This window comes from Falco peregrinus, chromosome 1, assembly GCF_023634155.1.
Source record: "Falco peregrinus isolate bFalPer1 chromosome 1, bFalPer1.pri, whole genome shotgun sequence".
Classification (NCBI taxonomy): domain Eukaryota; kingdom Metazoa; phylum Chordata; class Aves; order Falconiformes; family Falconidae; genus Falco; species Falco peregrinus.
This window is the reverse complement of record NC_073721.1, coordinates 18,454,068-18,474,832: the sequence shown is the minus strand read 5'-3', so window position 1 is coordinate 18,474,832 and position 20,765 is coordinate 18,454,068. Positions and strand designations below refer to the sequence as shown.

At 41.6% G+C, this 20,765-nt stretch overlaps 1 protein-coding gene across 6 annotated transcripts in view; it reads left to right on the top strand.

Annotated features, from left to right (window-relative positions):
- Positions 1 to 1,952: 1,952 nt before the first annotated feature.
- The window catches only part of HERC4 (HECT and RLD domain containing E3 ubiquitin protein ligase 4), a 44,444-nt gene continuing 25,631 nt past the window's right edge, over positions 1,953 to 20,765 (top strand). For 2 of the 6 annotated variants that reach the window (XM_055804008.1, XM_055803987.1), the window contains exons 1-6: positions 10,922 to 11,099; positions 11,936 to 12,041; positions 13,320 to 13,611; positions 16,413 to 16,572; positions 17,847 to 17,923; positions 20,287 to 20,508. In XM_055804008.1, the coding sequence (XP_055659983.1) occupies positions 13,386 to 13,611; positions 16,413 to 16,572; positions 17,847 to 17,923; positions 20,287 to 20,508 (685 nt within the window). In that variant the 5' untranslated portion in view covers positions 10,922 to 11,099; positions 11,936 to 12,041; positions 13,320 to 13,385. Of the gene's footprint in view, positions 1,974 to 10,920; positions 11,100 to 11,935; positions 12,092 to 13,319; positions 13,612 to 16,412; positions 16,573 to 17,846; positions 17,924 to 20,286; positions 20,509 to 20,765 lie in introns of those variants that run through there. The other 4 variants (XM_055804001.1, XM_055803977.1, XM_055803996.1 and 1 more) reach the window with 3 other exon arrangements.

The window sequence follows — 20,765 nt, the reverse complement described above, 5'->3', positions numbered from 1 at the left end:
AAATATAAGCTCTAGTCAGATGTTTAATAGGACAAAACAGTCAGTAACTTAGTTGCCAAAATTATACTTCATGAGATACGCCCCTAATTAGAGTGCCTTAAAGGGTTGTTGCTGGAAGAGAATAAGGAGGGGGCATTTATGGATAGTCTACATCTTTTAAAGTAATCTCTTGAGACCTCTTGCTTTCTGAGCACGCTCAAATGAGAGTTTCAGTGGTTTAGCCACAGTGTGCATGGCTGTCAGCTCATCTCTGAACTTGTGGTCATCAGATCACTGCAGCTAGGTAGGCCTGGGATAAACAGTTTGGAGGACAGCTACGTGATTGTTCAGTGAGGTGACCAGAGGAACGAACTAGAGACGAGGGCTTGACACACATCGATTAGGTAGGAGGAGAGCATAGTTTGCTAACAGTTCGCTAAAATATGACAGAAGCAAACTCCATGGAAAGGAGAGACTTACGTAGTATATTGCAATGGTGCAGCAGGATGAACTGGGAAATGGCCAGTCTGAAGGGACACAGCTGGGGCGGAGAGATTATATCCGTACTTGCACGGAACACACCATCTCGACACATGGTGGCAGCAGAAAAGCACGGCAGTCTTTGTGCCCAGTAAAAGGCAGCAGTGGCCTCTGGGGTTAGGGGAATCCTGTCGTCTGGTTCTAGCTAGGAGAATGAGTGCTAGCTGCTACTAGTTCACCCCTTGTGCACAGAGTCCAGAAAGCATTGACTCTGCCCAGCTCTCTGATCGTGTAGACAAGGGAAAAAAAAACTTCTGCACAAGTTATATGCCTTTAAAATTTTTCTTCCTTTGTATTAAAACCAGTGCCATTTTGTAATGAAAACAGAACTAGGGTGTCATTCCCAAACTCTGAATCTCATTAGGTGACTGATTTGAGAAATAGTTGCTGTTTTAACAGCGCTTCAGTGTGTCACCTTATTCTGCACACTTGAGATCAGTTTACCGGCTCCTCCCGGTGGTTCTGGCACTCTTTCCCTTACGCTGCCTCATCTGTCTGGAACGCCTTCCCTCAGGCCACTGAGTCACCTTCCCACTTTAAATGTTGCGTTTTTCATTGTAATTTTAAACTGACATGCATTATAACATAATGTGTAGAAATGCAGATGCACTGCAAAAATAGTATCTATAGATACTGATGAACCTTCAGAAAACCTGTTTTTTTTAAGGATAAAACTTCACTGACAGAATTAATTTTAAAATAAAGATCTTTCTTGTCAAAGCACAAGCCAACATTCAGAGGGGACAGAGATGGAAATTAAAGTAATTTGATAGTACCAGCTTATTAAACACCATCAGTATCAGAATCACTCTGTCCAGCTGAGTAACAAGTGATATACTGATAATGTAAGCTCACTTACTGAAGTAAGGATCATGACCCAGAAAATTACCTCAGAGCAGCAACAGCAGGAGGTACTGGCCATTCTGACTAGCCATGCAAACTGTTAAGTATGCCAAATGTGACTTTCTCACAAATATATAAGACAGAGACAGAGAAAGAAAAAGAGAGGAGGATAATAGGAAACTAAATAAAACCTCTAATTCATTTCAAATAAGTCACCTAGTAATAAAAAAGGTTATGAGTACTTTCCCAGGCCACATTTAAGCCATTGGTTCTGTTTATGCAGTTGTCAGTCTCCAGAACCGTCTAATCTCCAAACAGTTAAAATATTAATTTACTCAGTGGAAGGAGTCAAAAGATATATCACAGGATTTAAAATATATTCTGATCTGATAAACCACACATATTACAAGCCAAGTTTAGACCAACTGGTACATCAGTGACATGTAGTAATGCCATGTGCTATCACACAAGTTATAAAAAGGAATTCTCTTTCTGCCTAGGGTGCCTCTGAAAATGCTTTTTTAAATGTCTCACTTCTTTTTGCTTTAGAAAAAGAAGAATATTGGAAGACTCCAAACTGTGGCACTTAGAAAGAAAATGCAAATATTATAGTAAGTATTTTTCATTTAATCTAATTAGTAAAGGCCTTTTAAAGCACAACAAAACCTTTTTGGCACGCTTAATTGGTGGTGTGGGGCTGTGGAAGCTCAATATTTGAACTAAATTTTAGACATAATCTTAAGGTATATGCTTAATGTTAAATAAGGACAATATAGCAAATAAATTCCCATTATTTTATAAAGAAATATTTAGTAGTTTGGAAATTCAAAGACAGGATATGACTAAGCCTATGTTTTCATTAAGTAGTTAAAAAAATTTACTTTCAGTTTTCTTACGTATTTGTTGAAAGGCTAAGGGATTACCTGTGTAGATCCAGCAGCATATTCTCATTTAGTGTATCTATATAACTTCATATTGCCTAAGATTTTGTCATTTGGGTGACTAGAGGCAGTCACCTAAATCTTTACTCACCATTTTTTGAAAATCAAAATAGACATTTTGAAGAGACATACTTCAGAAAGTCGCAACCATAATGTTAATAACCCATGGGTATCGTATATGAAAATTGTTCCTCCTGCATAGAGTGGATGTGTTTCATTGTGCGTTCAGCTGTTGAATAGGATTTAAGATGTTTGAGTGAATAGAGAAGTTTTAAGTGGGAGCTGGAGCAGGAAGGGGAGCCAGAACTGCTGGTATCATGCTGTGTTGAATAGAGTTTATGTGAAATGCATTTCAGTTTGCTGACTGCACTGCATGAAAAGAGTATAAACATGTATTTTTTCATACTTGAGATACTCAGTTGTGGTTTTCGAGCTGTGATATAAAACGCATCAAGACTTGGCTAGTTTAAATTGGCATTAGTTCCATTGACTTCCATTAAGAAACAATTTACCCATCTGAGGGTTTGAGCTGGAGGAAAGGGAAGTGTGGAAAATGACAGCTTTCGTTTATTGGCCAGGGAGGGCCAAGAGAAAGAACTCAGTGGAAAGAACTTCCAGAGTTTTCCTAGCCTTAGTCAAGATAATGAAGTTTAAAATCCAAGAACCAGTGAATAATTTGATTCCCAAGAATGAGGCCTCCAATAACAGCCTCCACCTTGCAGATATGGCTACTTTCTGTGCCCTCCCAGGGGCTCCTTTTGATTACATTATTGAAACTATTAAGGAAGTAGAACAGTGCTCCATGCATTATTGTTTCCTTTCCTGGTTTTGAAAAACTTGGGAAAGAAACTCTTTACATACTGTATGCTTCCTAATCCTGAAATACTTTTTCTCTATGTACATCGCACAAGAGAAAACTTTTGGTTCTTTTGCAGAGATGTGAAGATCTCTCTGCTCTAGATCCTGAGATGCAGGATATGATGCAGCCAGATGCTTACATCAGAAAATACATGACAATGAATATATTATTAGTTTCCTGTTTTATTCTTTTTATGTTGAGCACCATATGTCCAAAGAAATTATAGCAGAGGCAAGCATGGTATTTGAATCTTTAATTATAGTTTAAAAAATATTGCAGTTCTACTTGTCAAATGGCATTTCTTTTAACTTGCTATAGTTTTGTTAGAAAACATCAGGAAAATTAATATAATAACAATATCTGTTATGTTGTTACTTGGGCAAATACTGAGTTCTGTGTCCAGTCAAAATTAGCTGAAAACTAAGGTGTAGGAACTTTTAAAGCTAAGACTTTAAAATTGTATGTATTGCTATTAACTATTTTTGAACTAAATCTTAGTCAAAAGAGAAAAGTTTTCATCAATTTTACTTCAAAATGTGCAGGCAATGCAATCTGAAATACTAGACTTTTAAGAGATCATTGCTGATATAACTCACTGGAAATTATGACTATTTGTAACCGCAATAAACAAAACACTTCTAGGTTCACGTCTATTACAATTCTTCAGAGAAGTCAGTAGGGATTACTATAGTTATGAACAGACTATTTTAATGCTTATGGTTATTATAAACTCAGAAGACAAAACAAACAGGTTTCTAATGTTGATGAGCTATTTAGAGGCTCAAACATAAACAAGAGGTCAGAAAAATCATAAAGATCACGTCATTTGCCTCTCAGAAAAAGTGATTTTTAATCCTAATGCTGTTTATTACAAAGCAACCACTTGGCCATAAGGCCAAATAAGCATTATTTTTGTTCATTTTATAAAAAAAAAAAAGTTATACTCAAAGGAATTTAATTTGTAACATTTCTGTCTGTTAAAGAGCCAGTTTGTTTGGCTGAGTTTGCTACAAGCTTGTAAGCTTACAGTATTGTTTGTATTGAATTGCCTGCAAAATTTTATCACATTGTGCACGTTATTTTTTTACAAGTCTACGGGCTAAAAAATAATGTGGAAGTGTTTTCTGATTAAATTGGAGTTTCAAGCTGACTTTCTTGCTGATAATCTGTCTGGGTTTGGATGTCTCCACTGGGTCATGGGGCATACAGGAGCTGCTGTGTCTCAGTTGGATGCTGTGGAAATGCTGTGCCTTTTCCTGAGACAGTCTTGGGGACAATCTCCCAGGGATCCAGTCCCTAGGACTACTCTTAGATCTATGTCTGTGTATGTTTCAGAGTGACTTTGTTGCTCTAGAACCCTGCCTAGAAGCTGAAAATAGCCCTGTATGCTTCCTTTATGAAAGTAAAGATATGTGTGTTAAGTGGGGACTATCCAGTACCCCTCAAGTGACCATTTCTGAAGGGGATCAGTGATCATATTTAGTGGTGTCCTAGTGGCTTGCTGACATCAATGACAAGAAATCCTTCATCAATCAGACATAGTGATGAATCACTGCTACCTCCCTCATCCAAGAAAAAAAAAAAAAACCAGCTAAATGCAATGGAGATTTGGCACAGGTGGCTGCTCTACTGTTTCTGCTTCCAAGTGATACATAGTTGCTTTAGCCTCCCCCTTACAAGCTTGAAGTTTTAAAATGAAACAGCTTTTTGCATGCTGCTAGACCAAATAAACAAAGAAACCTTACCCTAGAGACACCGTCCCAAGATTTTCTGGAGAGAAATACGAGCCTCTAAATAACTCATTAAAAAATCAACAACAAGATTGTCAGCATTTTGCACAACTCCAGTGTCAGTAAACAGAAACAAAAGCTTACAAGATTGTGGCGATTTTTCTTTCCTAAACAGGAGCTTAAGAGTATTGGCATAGATCTCTGGGAACATGAGGAGTCAATAGGTTTCTCTACATATGAATTGTGTGGATAGCAGCAGTGGTTCAATTTTTCACACAGCTATGAGGATTTGATTGCTCATTTCATACAGCTCACTTCCCTTCTGTCTCCAAAATCAAATTATTATTTTTAAAAATCTTTTATTCTAGTGCTAAAGTTGAGACCTACAACATAGGAAATTCAGACTTACAGTCCTCCAAGGACTCCAAGCTCTGACTGCTCACACATAATTTCTGTGGAGCTTCTTAACAACCTCAGGAAGAGAAATCTAATTTTCCATCTGTCCAAGAGTCTTTGTCCACTCTGAATATTTAATCCACTTTTTGACCAGAGTTCTCCTGTACTGTAGTTGACAACAAATGGCACAGATTCATTACCACTTTGACACCACATTTCAGTCCATGCTATACCAAACATCTATCAGTTGCTAACTGCACAAAAATAGATCTTAGAGTGTCATGCCCCTCTGGGTTTCAGTAATACGTGTGAAATCATGAGTCTTATCCTGAATTAAATCGCAAAAGCTGAAGAGTACTGTCCAGTCTTGTTTACTAAACAGAAATATCTTTGTTGTAAAATAGTCCCATATTTTTGAGCGATAAGTACTAGCAGAAACATCTGGGTGTAGTTTGAACATACTAGTCACAGTTTATGCCTCAGAGTTATTTTCTTCACAGCTATTCTTCATGGAGTCCTACCATAGGACCAGAGAAAATAGCATGTCCTTATAATTGTCTAGGCACAGGGCCACAGGCTACTACACCTAGCTGATGGTGGAGTCCTCAGCTTTCTAGAGACGCGTGCTGTGTCATCTTCTCTCCTAGCAATCAGCCCCAACATCCATTTCATGTCATGCCTGTTGTGCCCTCTGATACTCAAACGTTTCCTTACAGTTTCTTTTTTCTCCTCATCTGCAAGCGTTACTCTGGTCTAGGACCTTTTCTTTCATTATTTCTGTTCCCATGCCCAAGCACATCCATGCCTTCTTGCTACTGCCTGGGAAGGTGGGTTTTTTCTCTCAAATTGTACTCCTTGTAAAGGTAAGGACTTTATCACCCAAGAAATGGGGTGGGAGAGAAAGCTGAATATCGGGAAAAATTCAGTGTGGCTCAACAGAGAGGGGGCTTTATCATGGTATTTCTGGTTTCCAAACCAGCACGATTTTTTCTTCCATTCCACACTCTATTCCAGTAACGACAAACTTAATTATGTGAAGAAAATGCCAGCTTCCTCTGCACCTCTAAGAAAGAGACCATCTGTGTCATTTTCAGAGTTAGTTTTCCCTTCTGCTGTCTCCCAACCCCTCTGAGAGAACAGAGCCCTCCACCCCGCCTCTGATTACAGGAGCACCTTACTTCTTTCACAGTCAGGTCACCCTGTGCGTGGGATAAGAAATGACACTAAACAGTCCAACACAGAAATTTGCAAAGAAGCCAAGAGTGCTCACCATGAAGCGTTGTGACCAGCCTGTGTGTGAGCCTCAGTTCTGGTGCTCTCCTGTGCCTCTTTGTTCTCCTCAGTGCAGGCTGCTACCTTTCTGCTGCTCTTTACGAAATAGTAAGAAGGCTAATTTTAGGATGCTTCATCATCCTGCCATGCAAAGACACAGTGTCATGTCAGAATCAGCAGCATGTGGCACCACTTGGAGCTGCTATTTTATAAGCTGAGGTTCAGCGTGTTCTCTGCACGGCAGAACTGGCTCAATTATTGAGCTTGTATTCCCATAGGATTGCACCTTAGAAATCAAAGGTCAGTTTCAGCCTGACCAAAACCCCAGTTTAATGATGTGGGAACTGATGTCACAGCATCCAACACCTAAGCCAAAAATCCAGAAGATTACATGGGAATTTCCTGGTGTTTGGTTGGCACCTGGCCTGCTGCATTATTTATAATAGAAAAATTCATGTAGTAGTGCGAAACATCACTGCAATAAGAAGAGAATGTGCCACGTGCGGGAAGGGGCTGCACTCCCAGCCCTCTGTGTAGGATGCTCAAAAATGTTCAGCATCTTAAGCCCCAACCTGCAGGTGCCTGGGCACTTATGTGGCTTCTGCCATACTGCCAGGATATGGGGTGGTCACTCTGAGTGCCAGTTGTAGTTTGTGTGGGCCTGGGGATATTGGATCCATGCAAGAGTTTGTGAGCACGGGAGCTTCATGCCTAATGCAAAGGTCAGCTGGTTGTTTCCTTCACTGTAATCTTCCTGTCCAGGTTTCATCCTTGTCCTTCACTGCTTTTTCCGTTTTCTTTACATCTTCCATCCTATGAATAGAATTCTTGTGGCTATTTCAGTTACATTTGGTGGCCTGAGAGGATGAGGGGAACAGGGTGTTGCAGGTGTTTGGTTTTGCTTATTGTATTTTAAGGTATGACAACTCAGCTTATCCTTAAACAGCTCCCTTAATTAGACACCTCGAGTTAGACACAGAACTTGCAATATTTTTGATTTAGTATTTAGATAGATTTACCATCACAAACAGGTCAAAAACAGTTCATTTTTTTTCACGTCACCATCAGTTAATAAATAATTGGTTTTACTGGTAAGCACATTTGCATTTGAGCTAACCAGAGTCATTACAGTGAGCAGGGTGGGCAGAGGGAGAACTAAAACATACTCAGCTATAAAGTAGCAGACCATATAAAACGTGTGTGTGAGTTATCTGTCTGTGTACACAGCCACTTTCACTAAGAGAACTTCCAGTAAAACTGAAATGGCATAAAAGGTTCTGACTACCTTGTTTGTAAGGCTATTTGCATTCTAAAGCCTTTGTCTTAATCAAGAATATTCTACACAAAAGCTTCACACAAAGGTTAGTAATTTCTCACAGCAAAATGCTGACATCTCTAATTTCATGTTATCAGCTGTTCTGGACACCCATTTCTATTTTCTGTATTCTGTGACACATCAAAGTATAAAACAAAGGTGTTTGAGATGAGGAATTAATGTTTATAAAGTATGTACTGACTGTTGCTAGGAGAAAATGGAGGCAGAGAGCAGAGTCCACCTCTGTTGTTAGCTATACAGAAAGTTTTGTGCTGTAACACCGCAGGCTTCAAAACTGTGTTTATTAATTGGAAGATATTTTCCAGTGATAAAGCATAAAGTATACTTTAGTTAACACTATATATTATTTTTTCATTTTTGTATTATCTGAATGGGTGATTAACTGGGGTACAATTTAAAAACCACAATTTTGCTGACAGCAATCACCAGGCAGTAGCCAAGCATTGCTATTTTAATGGTGGCAGGGCAACTGAAAATAGTTTCCTACTTGTTGTGACCATCAGTGAGAAGACTGTGCAATTGTAATAGGAAACCCTTTGTGCTGAGGCACTCCGAAGGAGTAAATGCCTCCTCCAAAGTTAACCAGATTTAAATTTCTTGTTTTCACAGTATTTTGCATCAATACAATCAATGCAAAATACTGCGTTTTTTTGCAAGTACTATAATGGTCGTTGGGAATTTTGAGATGCAAGCATGCTCACGCACAGTTCTTTTGACCGCTGTGCCTACAGAACCACATTTTGGCAGATTTAATGCCAGTGGATGCAGAATTGGTTGCCCTGAGCGCCAGGGAGGCCAGGCAGCGGTGTGGTGTCAGAGCAGGTACTCCCTTCCCGCTGCTGCCTATCTTCAGCCCCATGAAGGAAGGGGCTTTCTCAAGGCACTAAGACAGGCAGGATATGGCTTCTCCAACACGGAGAAGAGGAGTTGCTAAGATAGGTAGTAAGTGGAATGAAAATATGGCTTATACTTTATTTGAAGGTGCATTTGAATTATTTCACTTACAGTAATCAGATTTTAGGACTAAAGTAACTGTTTTAAATAAAACAGCTATGTGTACCACAGAAGGAAGTTGAGGTCTGTGCAACACTGTGTGTTGTTTCAGGCTTTATTATTGTCTTATCATACTATTTTCTCATTTTATTATTATTTTCTCATTTAATGCATTAGGCCAGTTACACCAAAATACTTTCTTATGTAAGAATTGTACTGGGCGTATAATGTTCTCTTCAAGTACATGGACACATCCCCACACGCTGGTCAGAGGACACATTGCACAATGAATAACTATTTAAAATCTACTTCACAGTGTAATTATTCGTAGTTACCACTCTGGTGGTCTCACAAAACAAAGGGAAAAGGAAGTTTAGAAGATAAGGAATGAAATGTTTTCCTCCATTTGCTATGTGTAAGAGCTACTGCTAACCTTCTGTTGTTACATGCAGAATGGGAAAAGGCAAATAACATCTCCTCTTTAAATAACAGACCTGTGTTACTTGCTGCCTTGAAAAGTGCTGCATCATTTAGCCTTTGTCAGCTATGCAGCTCTCTCATTTTCTCAGTGTCTGAGTTTCGTGTTTCTGGTTTGGATCTTTACTGATAAACCTACAACCCCAAGTCCTGAGAAGTCCTGTAGACTCTTACCTATTTAGGTACACAAAGGAGTTTAATGGCTGGACCAAGACATCCCATCTGTTGGGTTGTTTTTTAAATGCTTTCCATTACGGGGCAAAAAGACCCCAAACATGGAACCTGCCGTACCCGTAGTTTGCAAAATGATTTGCTGTGAAGTGTGCTTGGTCCTGGCCTTTTTTACTTCCTGACCTACAGAAAGGTGGATCCCAGAATTACTGCAGAGAGGCCGCTAAGTAACGAAACCACATTTGGAATCCCAGCGTGTTCTACTTAAAAAAATTGCCATGGATTTTCCTCCTGGTACTAAGCAAAATCCTAAAAAACTTGTCTAGTGTGTAAATGTATCTTGCCTGCTCCACTGGAGATAGGTGTTCAGTGGAAAAAAACGTTTATGCCCACTTTGCGTATGCTCTGACACTGACGAGTGCTTGCAACTGGAATGCAGAGTTCAGAAACCTGCACCCACTTCTGTGGGGGGCCGTGCTGTGCTGGCCATGGGCTGGCGGGCAGCAGGGCGAGCGGGCAGCAGGGCTGGCGGGCAGCAGGGCAGCAGGGCGGGCGGGCAGCAGGGCGGGCGGGCAGCAGGGCGGGCGGGCAGCAGGGCAGCAGGGCGAGCGGGCAGTAGGGCTGGCGGGCAGCAGGGCTGGCAGCGGCCGCGCCCGGGACAGCGGCCCGCCGTGCCTGCAGCCGCTGCCGGGCAGGCGGAGCAAGCCCCGCAGTGCGTTCCTGCCGCGCCCCGGCGGCTCCAGCTCCTCCCGCTCACTGAGCGCGCTCCCTCCACGCCCTCGGAGGTGGGCCGGCGGCTCCCGCGGGCTCCGGAGGTCACGGCCGGGGAGCAGCAGCGCGCAGCCCCGTCCCGGGCAGCTCCGCACGGCCGGAGGAAGACGCCTCACGAAGCCCTCCTCGAGCAAACCTGGCGGGACCGCTTTGCCCCGGAACATGCTCATTGGGATTTTTTCACTGCTGATGTAAAACCAGTGCTGTAACGCAACGATGGTTTGTGTTTCCAAGCTGCTGTACATTTTTGCGCTCGAGTGCTTCCCCAGTCCCCCGCCGGCCTTTGGGCACCCCGGGAGGGCGCCGGCGCCGCTCCCCCGAACTCCTCCGGGTGCCGGCAGCTTCTGCCCGGCCGCCTCACAGCCCGGCGGCGGGGCCCGACGCGGTGACCGTGACCGCGACCGCCACCTCCCTCCCGGCTTCGGTCCGGAGCCCGCCCCGGGACCCGCCCCGGCCCCGCTCCGCTCCCGCTCCCGGCAGCTCGAGGGCCGCTGCCCCCGCGAGCCCCGCGCTGACGTCACGCCGCGCCGCCGCTGCGTCACCGCCCCTGGCCACGAGGCCGGGGAGGCGGGCGGGGGAGCGGGCGCGCGGTGGCCCCGCCCGCCAGTCGGCGCCTGCGCGGGAGCGGCGGCCCGGCCCTGTCAGCGCTCCGGGCTGGGGCTGCTCACGCCCTCGCGGTGGCCGGTGGGGCCTGCGGCGGGCGGGCCGGCCTTGGGCGCGGCCTCGCGGCGCCGTGGGGAGCGCAGCGCAGCGGGACGGAGCGGAGCGCCTGGCCTGGCCGCCGCTCGCCGGTGAGTTCCGTCGGGCCGTGACGCGCCGCTGTACCCCCGCGGTCCCGCGCGTGCCGCCCTTCGCCCCGCGGGGCCGAGAGGAGAGCGGCCGTGCCCGGCCCGCAGGGCCCAGCCGCGGGGCCGGTCGGACGGCGACCGCGGTAGCGGGACGGGACGGGCGGCGTCGTCCGCGGCGCGGGGAGGCGAGCGCGGGCGGCCGGTGGGCCGGGGCGGTTGGGACCGTTACGGGCGACGCCGCTCGGCAGCCGCGGGGCGCGCTGAGGGGACGGGCGGAGGCCCCGCGCCGGCCACCGAGCTGCGCCTTTCCGCCGGGGCCGCCCCCGCCCCGCCCGCGCCCCCCGGCGGGGCCGGCCGTGCCCGGGGGAGCCGCGCAGCCCTGGGGCCGCGGGGCGCTGCGGGAGCGGCAGTGCCCCCGCCTGAGGGAGCGGCGGGCTGTGCCCGCAGCGCCGGTACCTGCGCCGCGCCGGTACGGAACGAGCGGGGTGGTTTCCCCCGCGTTCGGTATTTGGTGTCACTGGGCTGCTGCTGACGTCACGGGTGGTAGCATCCAGCAGCTGACACCGTGAGCTGGCTGCCACGGCTACGCGCAGGGGTGAAATACTGCCGTGATTTGCCATCCAAGTGCAAAACTTACTTGGCTGCTGTCTCTGAAGAGAAAAAAGCACAAACACCACACACACCCCCACACACACACCCCGACGGGAGCGGATAGCTGTGCCAACAGCAAGGGGAACTTTCCTGCTTTTTGCCCCACTGGAGATGGAGATAAATCTTGACGATGAAAATCTCAAACCAGTGTAATAATCACGTGTCTCTTCTAACTTCTTGTGTTGCAGGTTGGAGCTTGCACTGCAGTCACTGCTACAGATGTGTCAAAACTGCTGTTGCATAGCTATGTCTTAACCGAAGACGTTTTCATGTTGGTGTCCCCTTCTGAATGTGGTAGGATATAGCTAGGGAAATACTTGATCATGCATCATCTCCTGAGATAGGTAAACAGAATGCAATATATTTTAAGCTGTTTGGGGTTTTTTGCTTGGGGTTTTTTTTTGGTGAGATTGCAGGTGTAGGCATCTTGTTTACTATGTTTTGATGTTTACAAAGAAAATAGTTCATCCTATTGTGCTGGCAAGAATTCTGCCCTTTGGTTTACGTAATGCTTAGGTGCGAACTGATGGCTTGCTTCTCTGAGCAGTTCTTTGTTTAGGCGGTTTACATGTGTTATGACCTGGCAGAATAAGATGGAATGCATTTGTAAGTGCATTGTATTCCATGTTCCATTTTACATGCTGTCTTCCAAATAATGGTCACAGATGAAAATTTGTAGCAGTTTTATACTGTGTTGCACTGATTTTTAAATTGCTCTGAAAATGTGTGGAAACTTATGTCGCTGAAGTGTAGTATAAGTAATAGTGAAAACATTGTCATAAATTCTTTTGAGTGCAATACTGAAAATGAAAGAGATGTGTAGCTTTGTATCCTTTCTAAATAGGTGCAGAGTTCGTCAGCACAAATACTGGTAATTGCAGTTTCGGCATTAGGCACAGGGGTCTGCGTGGGCAAGTTTGTGTGTGTGGCCTCCTGTTAACAGTAGAGTAACGATGAAGCTGTAGCCGCTTTTGATTGCAGCACAAGAGAGGGGACTTGAGTTTCAGCCATGTATTTTTAAGTTTGGTTGCCTCATAGTTGTTTAAATTTAATGGTTGACACCATATTATTTGGGTTGTGTAACTGGATTGATCAGAGCTGACCAATTTTTTCCAAGCTATGAGTCAAGTGTTGTTTTTGGGGATGATCTTGAGGCTGTACACAGTGCTTTCTGGAGATCCTTGTATAAAGAAACTAGCCTGTACTGTCTCCTTAAAAAGGCGTGTGAGGTCATTTCCACCGGCTAAAATTGGTTGTGACTGCCATTTGTATAGATCTGGATTAGGGATTAGAGAAGTTCTATGAAGAATATTTTAAGTTTTTGAAACTAAGTTTTATAAAACTGAGGACCTGCACATCTTACAAGTTGTATTGGAAATGGGAGGGAAAACGTTTTATGCAGAGTTAATGTAAATACCGTGCAAAAAGTAAATCACACTCTTAAAAAAGTGTTTGATGTGTTATATTGGTATATAGAAAGTGAACTTGTGGATTACATGCTAGATAGAAGGTAATATAAATGTTAGGGACAATACTGACAAACCCTACTTTTTTTTTTTTTTTTTGGAACAGCTACGCAGAAGGGATATTCTAGAAAAGCAAAGTTGGAAGATCTCTGTGATCCAGAGAAGCGTAAACATGTTGTGCTGGGGAAATGCATCGTTTGGACAGCTTGGATTGGGTGGAATTGATGAAGAGATTGTTTTAGAACCCAGAAAAAGTGACTTTTTCTTAAATAAAAGGGTCAGAGATGTAGGGTGTGGACTGAGACATACTGTTTTTGTCCTGGATGATGGGACTGTTTATACATGTGGTTGCAATGATCTAGGACAACTGGGGCACGAAAAAGCCAGGAAAAGACCCGGTAAGTTTAGAATTAATGAATTGTGGAGAGTGTGTGGTGGTGCATGTAGTTTTTTATCTTTTTATGCTACATCAAACCCAAGGTTGCCAGTGTCTGCGCATGTGCTGAATTGTATGCATATTAGTTCTTCCAAGAACAGGTATATTTTTAATTTGAAAAGCATACCTTTGCTTGGATTGCATCTTGTGACAGTTGGAAGCAACCAGCTGTGAAACATGGCTGTCCCCCCATGTTTTTGCCTGCTGTGCAGCTGAGTACTACCACTGTTTTTTATTTCCAGCATAGAATTGCTTTACCTAAGGCCGTGGAAGACGCTGGCTGTCTTTAATCTGAAGGGGAGGTGACCTGCTTCAATACATGGATTAGCATTGTAGCATATGTATGGATTTGGCTACTGGAATATGGTAGAAATGAATACCTGGCATACCGTCACTGAGAAACGTCCTGTGTGGTTTTAATTATCTAATATTTGATGTAGAGCAGGTCTGGTAAAAGCAATGTTCTTAATTCTCTGTTTTTTAAGAACTAACGATAAAACTTCTGATAAAAGACTTTCCAGCATGAGCGGTGCTACAGGAAGGGGGTTTGGAAAAGCCTGAAGGATGCAGTGTAAAACTTATTTGGGCTTTTTTCTTCCTATCTATGTTAGGCACGTGTTTCTGCTTCCTGCTAGCGCAGTTCTATAGCAGAAGTGGGTAAACATCTTGCAGGGACTGCAGAGGAGTGTGCACATGGGCTCTTTTCAGAGCTGTGCATGTGAGTCATATCTGCGTGCTACTGAGAGATAGGGAACAGTGCCTCTGACAGTACTTACAGCATAACATAAATGGAAGAGGCTTAGTAAGAGTTTCTTCTAATCACCGCTAGAGTGATTTTTCAAGTTTCTTGGGACAACTATTGATAGAAGTATTTCAGATGGAAACAAGGCATTATGCAATATTTTAGCAGTTCTTCCTTCAGAGTTTTGGCTTTGGTACCAAATAAAGATTTTTTTTGTGTAGTTGATAAGTAACTTTTTAAAACTAATTTGGACTTCTATTGGGTAACAGTAAATGGATATTAAAACTGATGAACTTTAGTCCTGTGCAAACTTCAGCTTCGTGAACATGAATTCATGATTCATGAACACGAATGACTCAGCGTATCAAATTTACTCTGAATGCTTGTTACCCACTTTGAAAATGATGCTGAATTGTCTTTTAAATCTAACAGTTACAACAAAAATACATGACTTAATTTTTGGTTTTTTAAAACAGTCTTTTACGAGCTTTTTTTATGTAATGGACAAACATCTACTATAAATCTTTTATTTTTTTTTAACACACTCCGACACAGTGGTCATGAGGATTGTAATGTCCTCCGTATTTTTTCTTTCATCTAGAGATTACTGACAATACTGTTGAATGTTCTAACATGAAGTCAGTGCATTGGGACAACTTCACTTGTGCAGCCTCAAGAGGCTCAGTATCTCTACAAATGGGTGGATGCTCTCTTTTGAATGTATTTTTGCTACCTGAAGATAATTTTGTTGTTGTCTTTACCACCTCCATGTCACCAGCGTCACTAGCTGTGCATTCCCTCTTTCCTCCCCACAGAGCTCTGCTTGCCATAGGGATTGTGTAGATGTTCCTTAATCCATATTAGGCAAAGTCAGCCTGGCTAGTTTAGCAGCTGGTGAAGATAGTCTGAGCTAATCTGCATGCTGTTGCCTGAACTGGAGAGTGCTTACATGACCTCTTCCACTGACAGAGCTGTGGAGGCTCTAATGGGCTGAACTGGGGTGGTAACCTCTTTAATCAGACCACCTGTTTAAAAAAATGAATTTGTCTGCTGCCTGTGTTACTTTATTTTGGAGACTGAGTGCCTGTCACGTTGCAGATAATGTTAGCTACTGTTTTGAATTGAGTTAGGCTATGCTAGGCTGCGTTTACAGCACTTGTTACATTGATAATACGCGGGCTTTTTCAGCCCTCTGCCATTCTTAGGCAGGAATAGAATTTCTGTGTCTGAAAACAGGGCACAAAAGCCCGCTTCAACGTTTTATTTAAGGGGACTGTTGAAAAGTCCAACCTTAACGACAGGCTCTGATGATAATTCTCCACTTCAGTGTTGCTAACATGAAAATGTTAAAGACTTTTGATCACAGATCATAAGCACAAAAACAAAATTTGAGTTTTTCCCAGTGTATTGATGCAGGCTACTGGAAAAAAGTCACAGATCTTTTAGTGTTTGCTTTTCAGAGGCATGCACTGTATATCTAGAAAAATTGCTCTGTAGGTTCTGTTTCTACAGTATTTTGCATTATAAAGAAGGACATTGTGTGGCTCATTGCAAAAACAGTAGCTTTAGTCTTTAATTTGCCCTGCCTTGTTCTGCAGGCTTTTTTGTTAATAATGAATAGGTGAATTTAATTTGCTGTGGTGGAATGTTTTCCTCTTACATAATGTCTACACGTGTAGTCATTTGACGATAATCTATTTGGCCTTAATATTAATTGAGTTTCTGTGCTCATTTTCAGATGGGAGGATTAGAAGGAGCCATCAAGCTGCACTTTTTTATGCACTTCTGTATATAGCTCCAGATACAGTTGTTTAGTTACTTTGGGGTGTCAAGTTCAACGTACTTCTAGAATAGCATGCTTATAATTGTAAATAAAGGATGTTTTGGGACATTTCTGGGCTTGCTTCTGTGTCATTTTAGTTGATATCTTAGTACTGAGTATAACTGTCTTGAATGATACTACCTAGTTAGTAGCTTCTTTTATTAAACAGCTAACTTTCTTTTTTTTTTTTTTTTGTTAGAGCATGTTGGTGCGCTGGATGCCCAAAATATTGTAGCTGTGTCATGTGGAGAAGCCCACACTCTTGCATTAAATGACAAGGGTCAGGTATATGCTTGGGGTCTGGCTACTGATGGACAGCTTGGCTTGCCAGGAACAGAGGAATGCGTCAGAGTACCCAGGTTAATATTAATTAGTATGTAATAAGTTATGGTTTTTGGGGAAAAAAAGTGCTTAAGTTCCATTGGTTAAGCTATTCTGCTGTTACAATTAAAAAAGCGCATTAGTGTATTTTAGCTGTGGCACTTGCATGCTGTAGACAGTTTCCTTTCTCAAAAAGTCAGCTTATGTGAGAAGTGTGTGATGGGTTTGGTTTGGTCTTGGGTTCTGTTTTGTTTTTTTTTTTTTCTTTAATAGTCATCTACTAAGAATGAGAGTTATGTTAGAAAAGTAGGATGGGTATTTCAAGAATGTAAATGGGGATTGACAACTGCCATTTAAAAGAAGTTAAAGAGAAGTAGAATGTTAAACTTTCAAAACCGGTTGTGGGAGTAGGTTTGAGGAAGGTATGTTTGTGATCTGATTTTGTCCTTCAGTTTTCACCCTAAATTTTTTTTAGCTGAGATCAAGTGATATGCCTTCTAGTTATAAAAATGAATGGTATCCAGATTCATTTGCTTGTTTTCAGGATGCTGTAAGCATTCCAGCTAGCTGAAGTTCATATTTTTACTGTGATGAATAGATTCACTGAAATCAGTGCAACTGTCTGTAGCAGAAAGTTTGTATATTTGCAAGCTGGAGGCTTTTTCTAATTTTGTATTTTACGTAAGCAAAAGACACATGAAAGTTACAATTCCTTGGAACATTAGTATTCATAACTTCATTGTGGCTATCTGTGACATGTCTAAATATGAAAGACATAAATAACTAATAGAAAGGGTTTTTTATTCCTGTATCAAATTTAAAAGCCCACAGGCCTTTTAGAAAGTCCTGGTTTTCTCATCAGAACTTGAAGGCATACTAGATTTAATTCACATTTGTATGTACTTGCAACTTCTTTCTATTATTGTGCAATACTTAATAGCTCTGTAAATGGAAGTTTTGATTGAAGTTAGTGTTAGTAGAGATGAAAAATTGAGTGTTCAACTTTATTCAGTCTTTAATATTGATAGAAAATGATTGTAAAACCATTTTTCTATTGGACACTAGAAAGTAGGGATCATTTTCTTCTTGCATCCAGTATTAATTTCTTCCACTCACCTGTGTGACATCTCCTTCCTAGCACATGAACCTCCCTAATTCTTCATTTCTAATTAAAGTTACAATATTGAAATTAGTTTCATATATACTTCAGTGAAAAGGATTCACTTATTGTATATTATTACCCTTTGGTGTGAGTTTGTTTCATACCGTGGCCTAGTAGCTTAATTCTTTCTCTGTTTTCTTATTCCAATAGAAATATTAAAAGCTTATCAGAGATCCAAATTGTTCAAGTTGCTTGTGGTTATTATCACTCGCTAGCACTCTCAAAAGGTAAGCCAAATTCTTTTGAAGCTTTGTGTACATTCCTACCAGGTAATTCTAAAGGTTTCAACATTTATTTTGTCTTTTTTTAAAACGTGCTACTGCTTAACACAGATGGGATTTCAGGTTGGTGGGGAAGTGTAATTTAACAATGGAAGCTTGAATGTAACAAATTTGAAAAAAAAACAACCCACAAACAAATGTTGGGCTGTGCTGCTTTTTCTTATGCTTTTTTGCTTTTTATCATCTTGCTTTCATGTTTCCTTTTAAAATTCATTTTTGTTTCTCTCCTTTTTCTGGTCCCCTTTCTTTTTCATCCTGCTAGCATGCCATTTTGTCACTAGTCTAGAAGTCACAGGTTAAAATAGTTACTGAGGCTTTCACATGATGACTTCCTTGTCAGCTTTTCTATTGGAAAGTCTGTTTTATTGGTGCTTCTGTAGTTAAAATTTAACGTCACATCATAACCCACTTTTTGAAAGGTTTAAACGTGTCTTCAAAGTTTTTCTAGAGCTGTGAGAACATACTTAGTTGGCCTCACTTGTATAAGAATATTGCATGTCTGGTTTGTATAGCTCTCCAGAGAGGAGTGTGAATTTAAATCTGTTGCCTCTTTGTTTCTTTGTGACAAAGCAGAGTTGTGGCCAAAACTTAGGTTTGCAAGAAGTGGCTGCTGGACAGGGTTAATGGAAATAGAAACTCAAAGCAAAAATTCCTGAAAGATTGTAGTCTGACAGTGTTTCTTAACACTGTTAGAAATGTAAACTAAACAAGCTGTGGGGAGGGAGGCATTAATTATATCCTGAATGTATTTGTTGGGGTTTTTTTCTTTAAATACAACAGTTTATACTGACTATATGTGCCTTGATCCTTTGTGTGACTTTTTGTGGGCTCATACTGAGTTTTCTGTGCTGTTATGTATTCCCAAGCATCTTTACCATTACAACCTAGTGAGGGTCTGTTGTTTTCAGGACAGGCAGAGATTTACAAATAACCCTTTGCCTGGGTTAAGATGAGCAGTAGAGTGTGGGGAGTGTCAGAATTGTGCTAAGTGTTCTGTTGATCAAAGGTGCAAGAATATAATAGGAGTTTATACTTTAAAATTCACTTAAGTGTTTTAAATAGTTATAAGCTGCAAGTACAGCATCACCATCCTGTTGCCAGTTCACAGATTTGCAGCTCTATGGTTCTGGTTTTCATGTGCGTTGTAGGGTGGGGTTTTGTTGGGTTTTTTTCTGATTGTAAGAGAACTTGCAGAAATCCTTGCTATGTAGCAAGGTTATGGTCTTAAAAATAGACCCCCATAGGGAGGAAAATGGGATGAACTTAACTTGAATTGGGCATTTTGAGAGGAGACTTTGTCCTATCTTCAGATCTACGTATGGGATATTGAACAGATGGATTAGTTCATGTGATAAATGATTGGCATAGGATTTCTTTGGTGTTAGGAAGATTGTTTTGTATTAAAGTAATGGTTTGGGGCTTTTTTTTTTTGGTTATTTTTTGTTTTGTTTTTTTTGTGTCTGGTTGGGTTTGGCTTGGTGGTTGTTGTTTAAATAAATACATAAAATCTGAGAGACCTGTACCCCAGGGGATGGGTTTCATTGTTTCCCATCTTGATAAAACTGTTACTGGAAAGATGGAGGTAGGAGACATAGGTAATGTTACTGTTTGAAATGTATCACATCAGCAAAAGGAGAATGTCTTTGTAATAAGGTGGTGATCTTCAGGATAGTCAATACCTTGGCAAAACATTGGTTGTTCAGTAGAACATTTTATTTTGGAGGCAATCTTAATATAAATAGCTCTAATTGTGATTTCTTCAAAATGTTTTTTCTTTATAAGGCATCAAATGACACTGTAAATTTTGTGCTTCATTGATCATTAATATTTTACAATTTAAAGTATGTCATTTAAATTGTATGTAAAAATTAAGTATGTTGCTCTACAAAAGCTTAAATGAGCCTTGTGATTGGAAATTGGAAATTTTTGCATGTTCAGTATTCAACTTCAGCAAGATCTCTGTATAAAACTATATGCAGTAGTGGAACTTCCAATGGAACAGCGTCTTGCTTTGTAATAACTGAACTCAGTTTATCTAACACTATTGAAACAAGGATGTTAAGAGCAATTTTTGGGGTTTAAAATGTGATTTAAATACTTTCAGTCCGATTAAATATTTGTGTTGAATGTCTGCAAATTACACGAACGCTTAGCTTCAGAAGTCAGTAATTTGTATACATTTTCCAACTCGCAAATATTTGTAGAGTAACTGTCTTAACTTTTAGCTTTTCTAACAGTAAATAAACTTTATATAATTAAACTATATTAATTGTATTTCTTGGTTTTGGTTTTTTTTCCCCTTTAAACAGGAAGTGAAGTGTTTTCCTGGGGACAGAATAAATATGGCCAGTTGGGCTTAGGTTATGAATATAAAAAACAAAACTCGCCACATGTGATTAAATCTCTGCTGGGAATCCCTTTTGCACAAATTGCAGCAGGAGGAGCTCATAGTTTTGTACTAACTCTTTCTGGAGCCATTTTTGGATGGGGACGCAATAAATTTGGGCAGCTGGGTCTTAATGATGATAATGGTAAGTAAACATTACTGCAGTAAAATTTCAGGCTGAAGGTCCCGGTTTGTGGATGTAAAGACATTCCTAGAAAAGGAGCAGACAGAACAAACCTTTCTTGAATATTGTTGGAGTGTGCTGATGTCGTGTGAGGGTGCATAAGGAAGACACAGAGGTTTTTTTTCCTCAGCTGTTTTGTAGTGAAAATTCTGAGTGTTACGTTGAAGTTCTAGCCTGCTTGGTTTTCTTTCCCTCTTCTAGACTTTTCTGTGACTTAA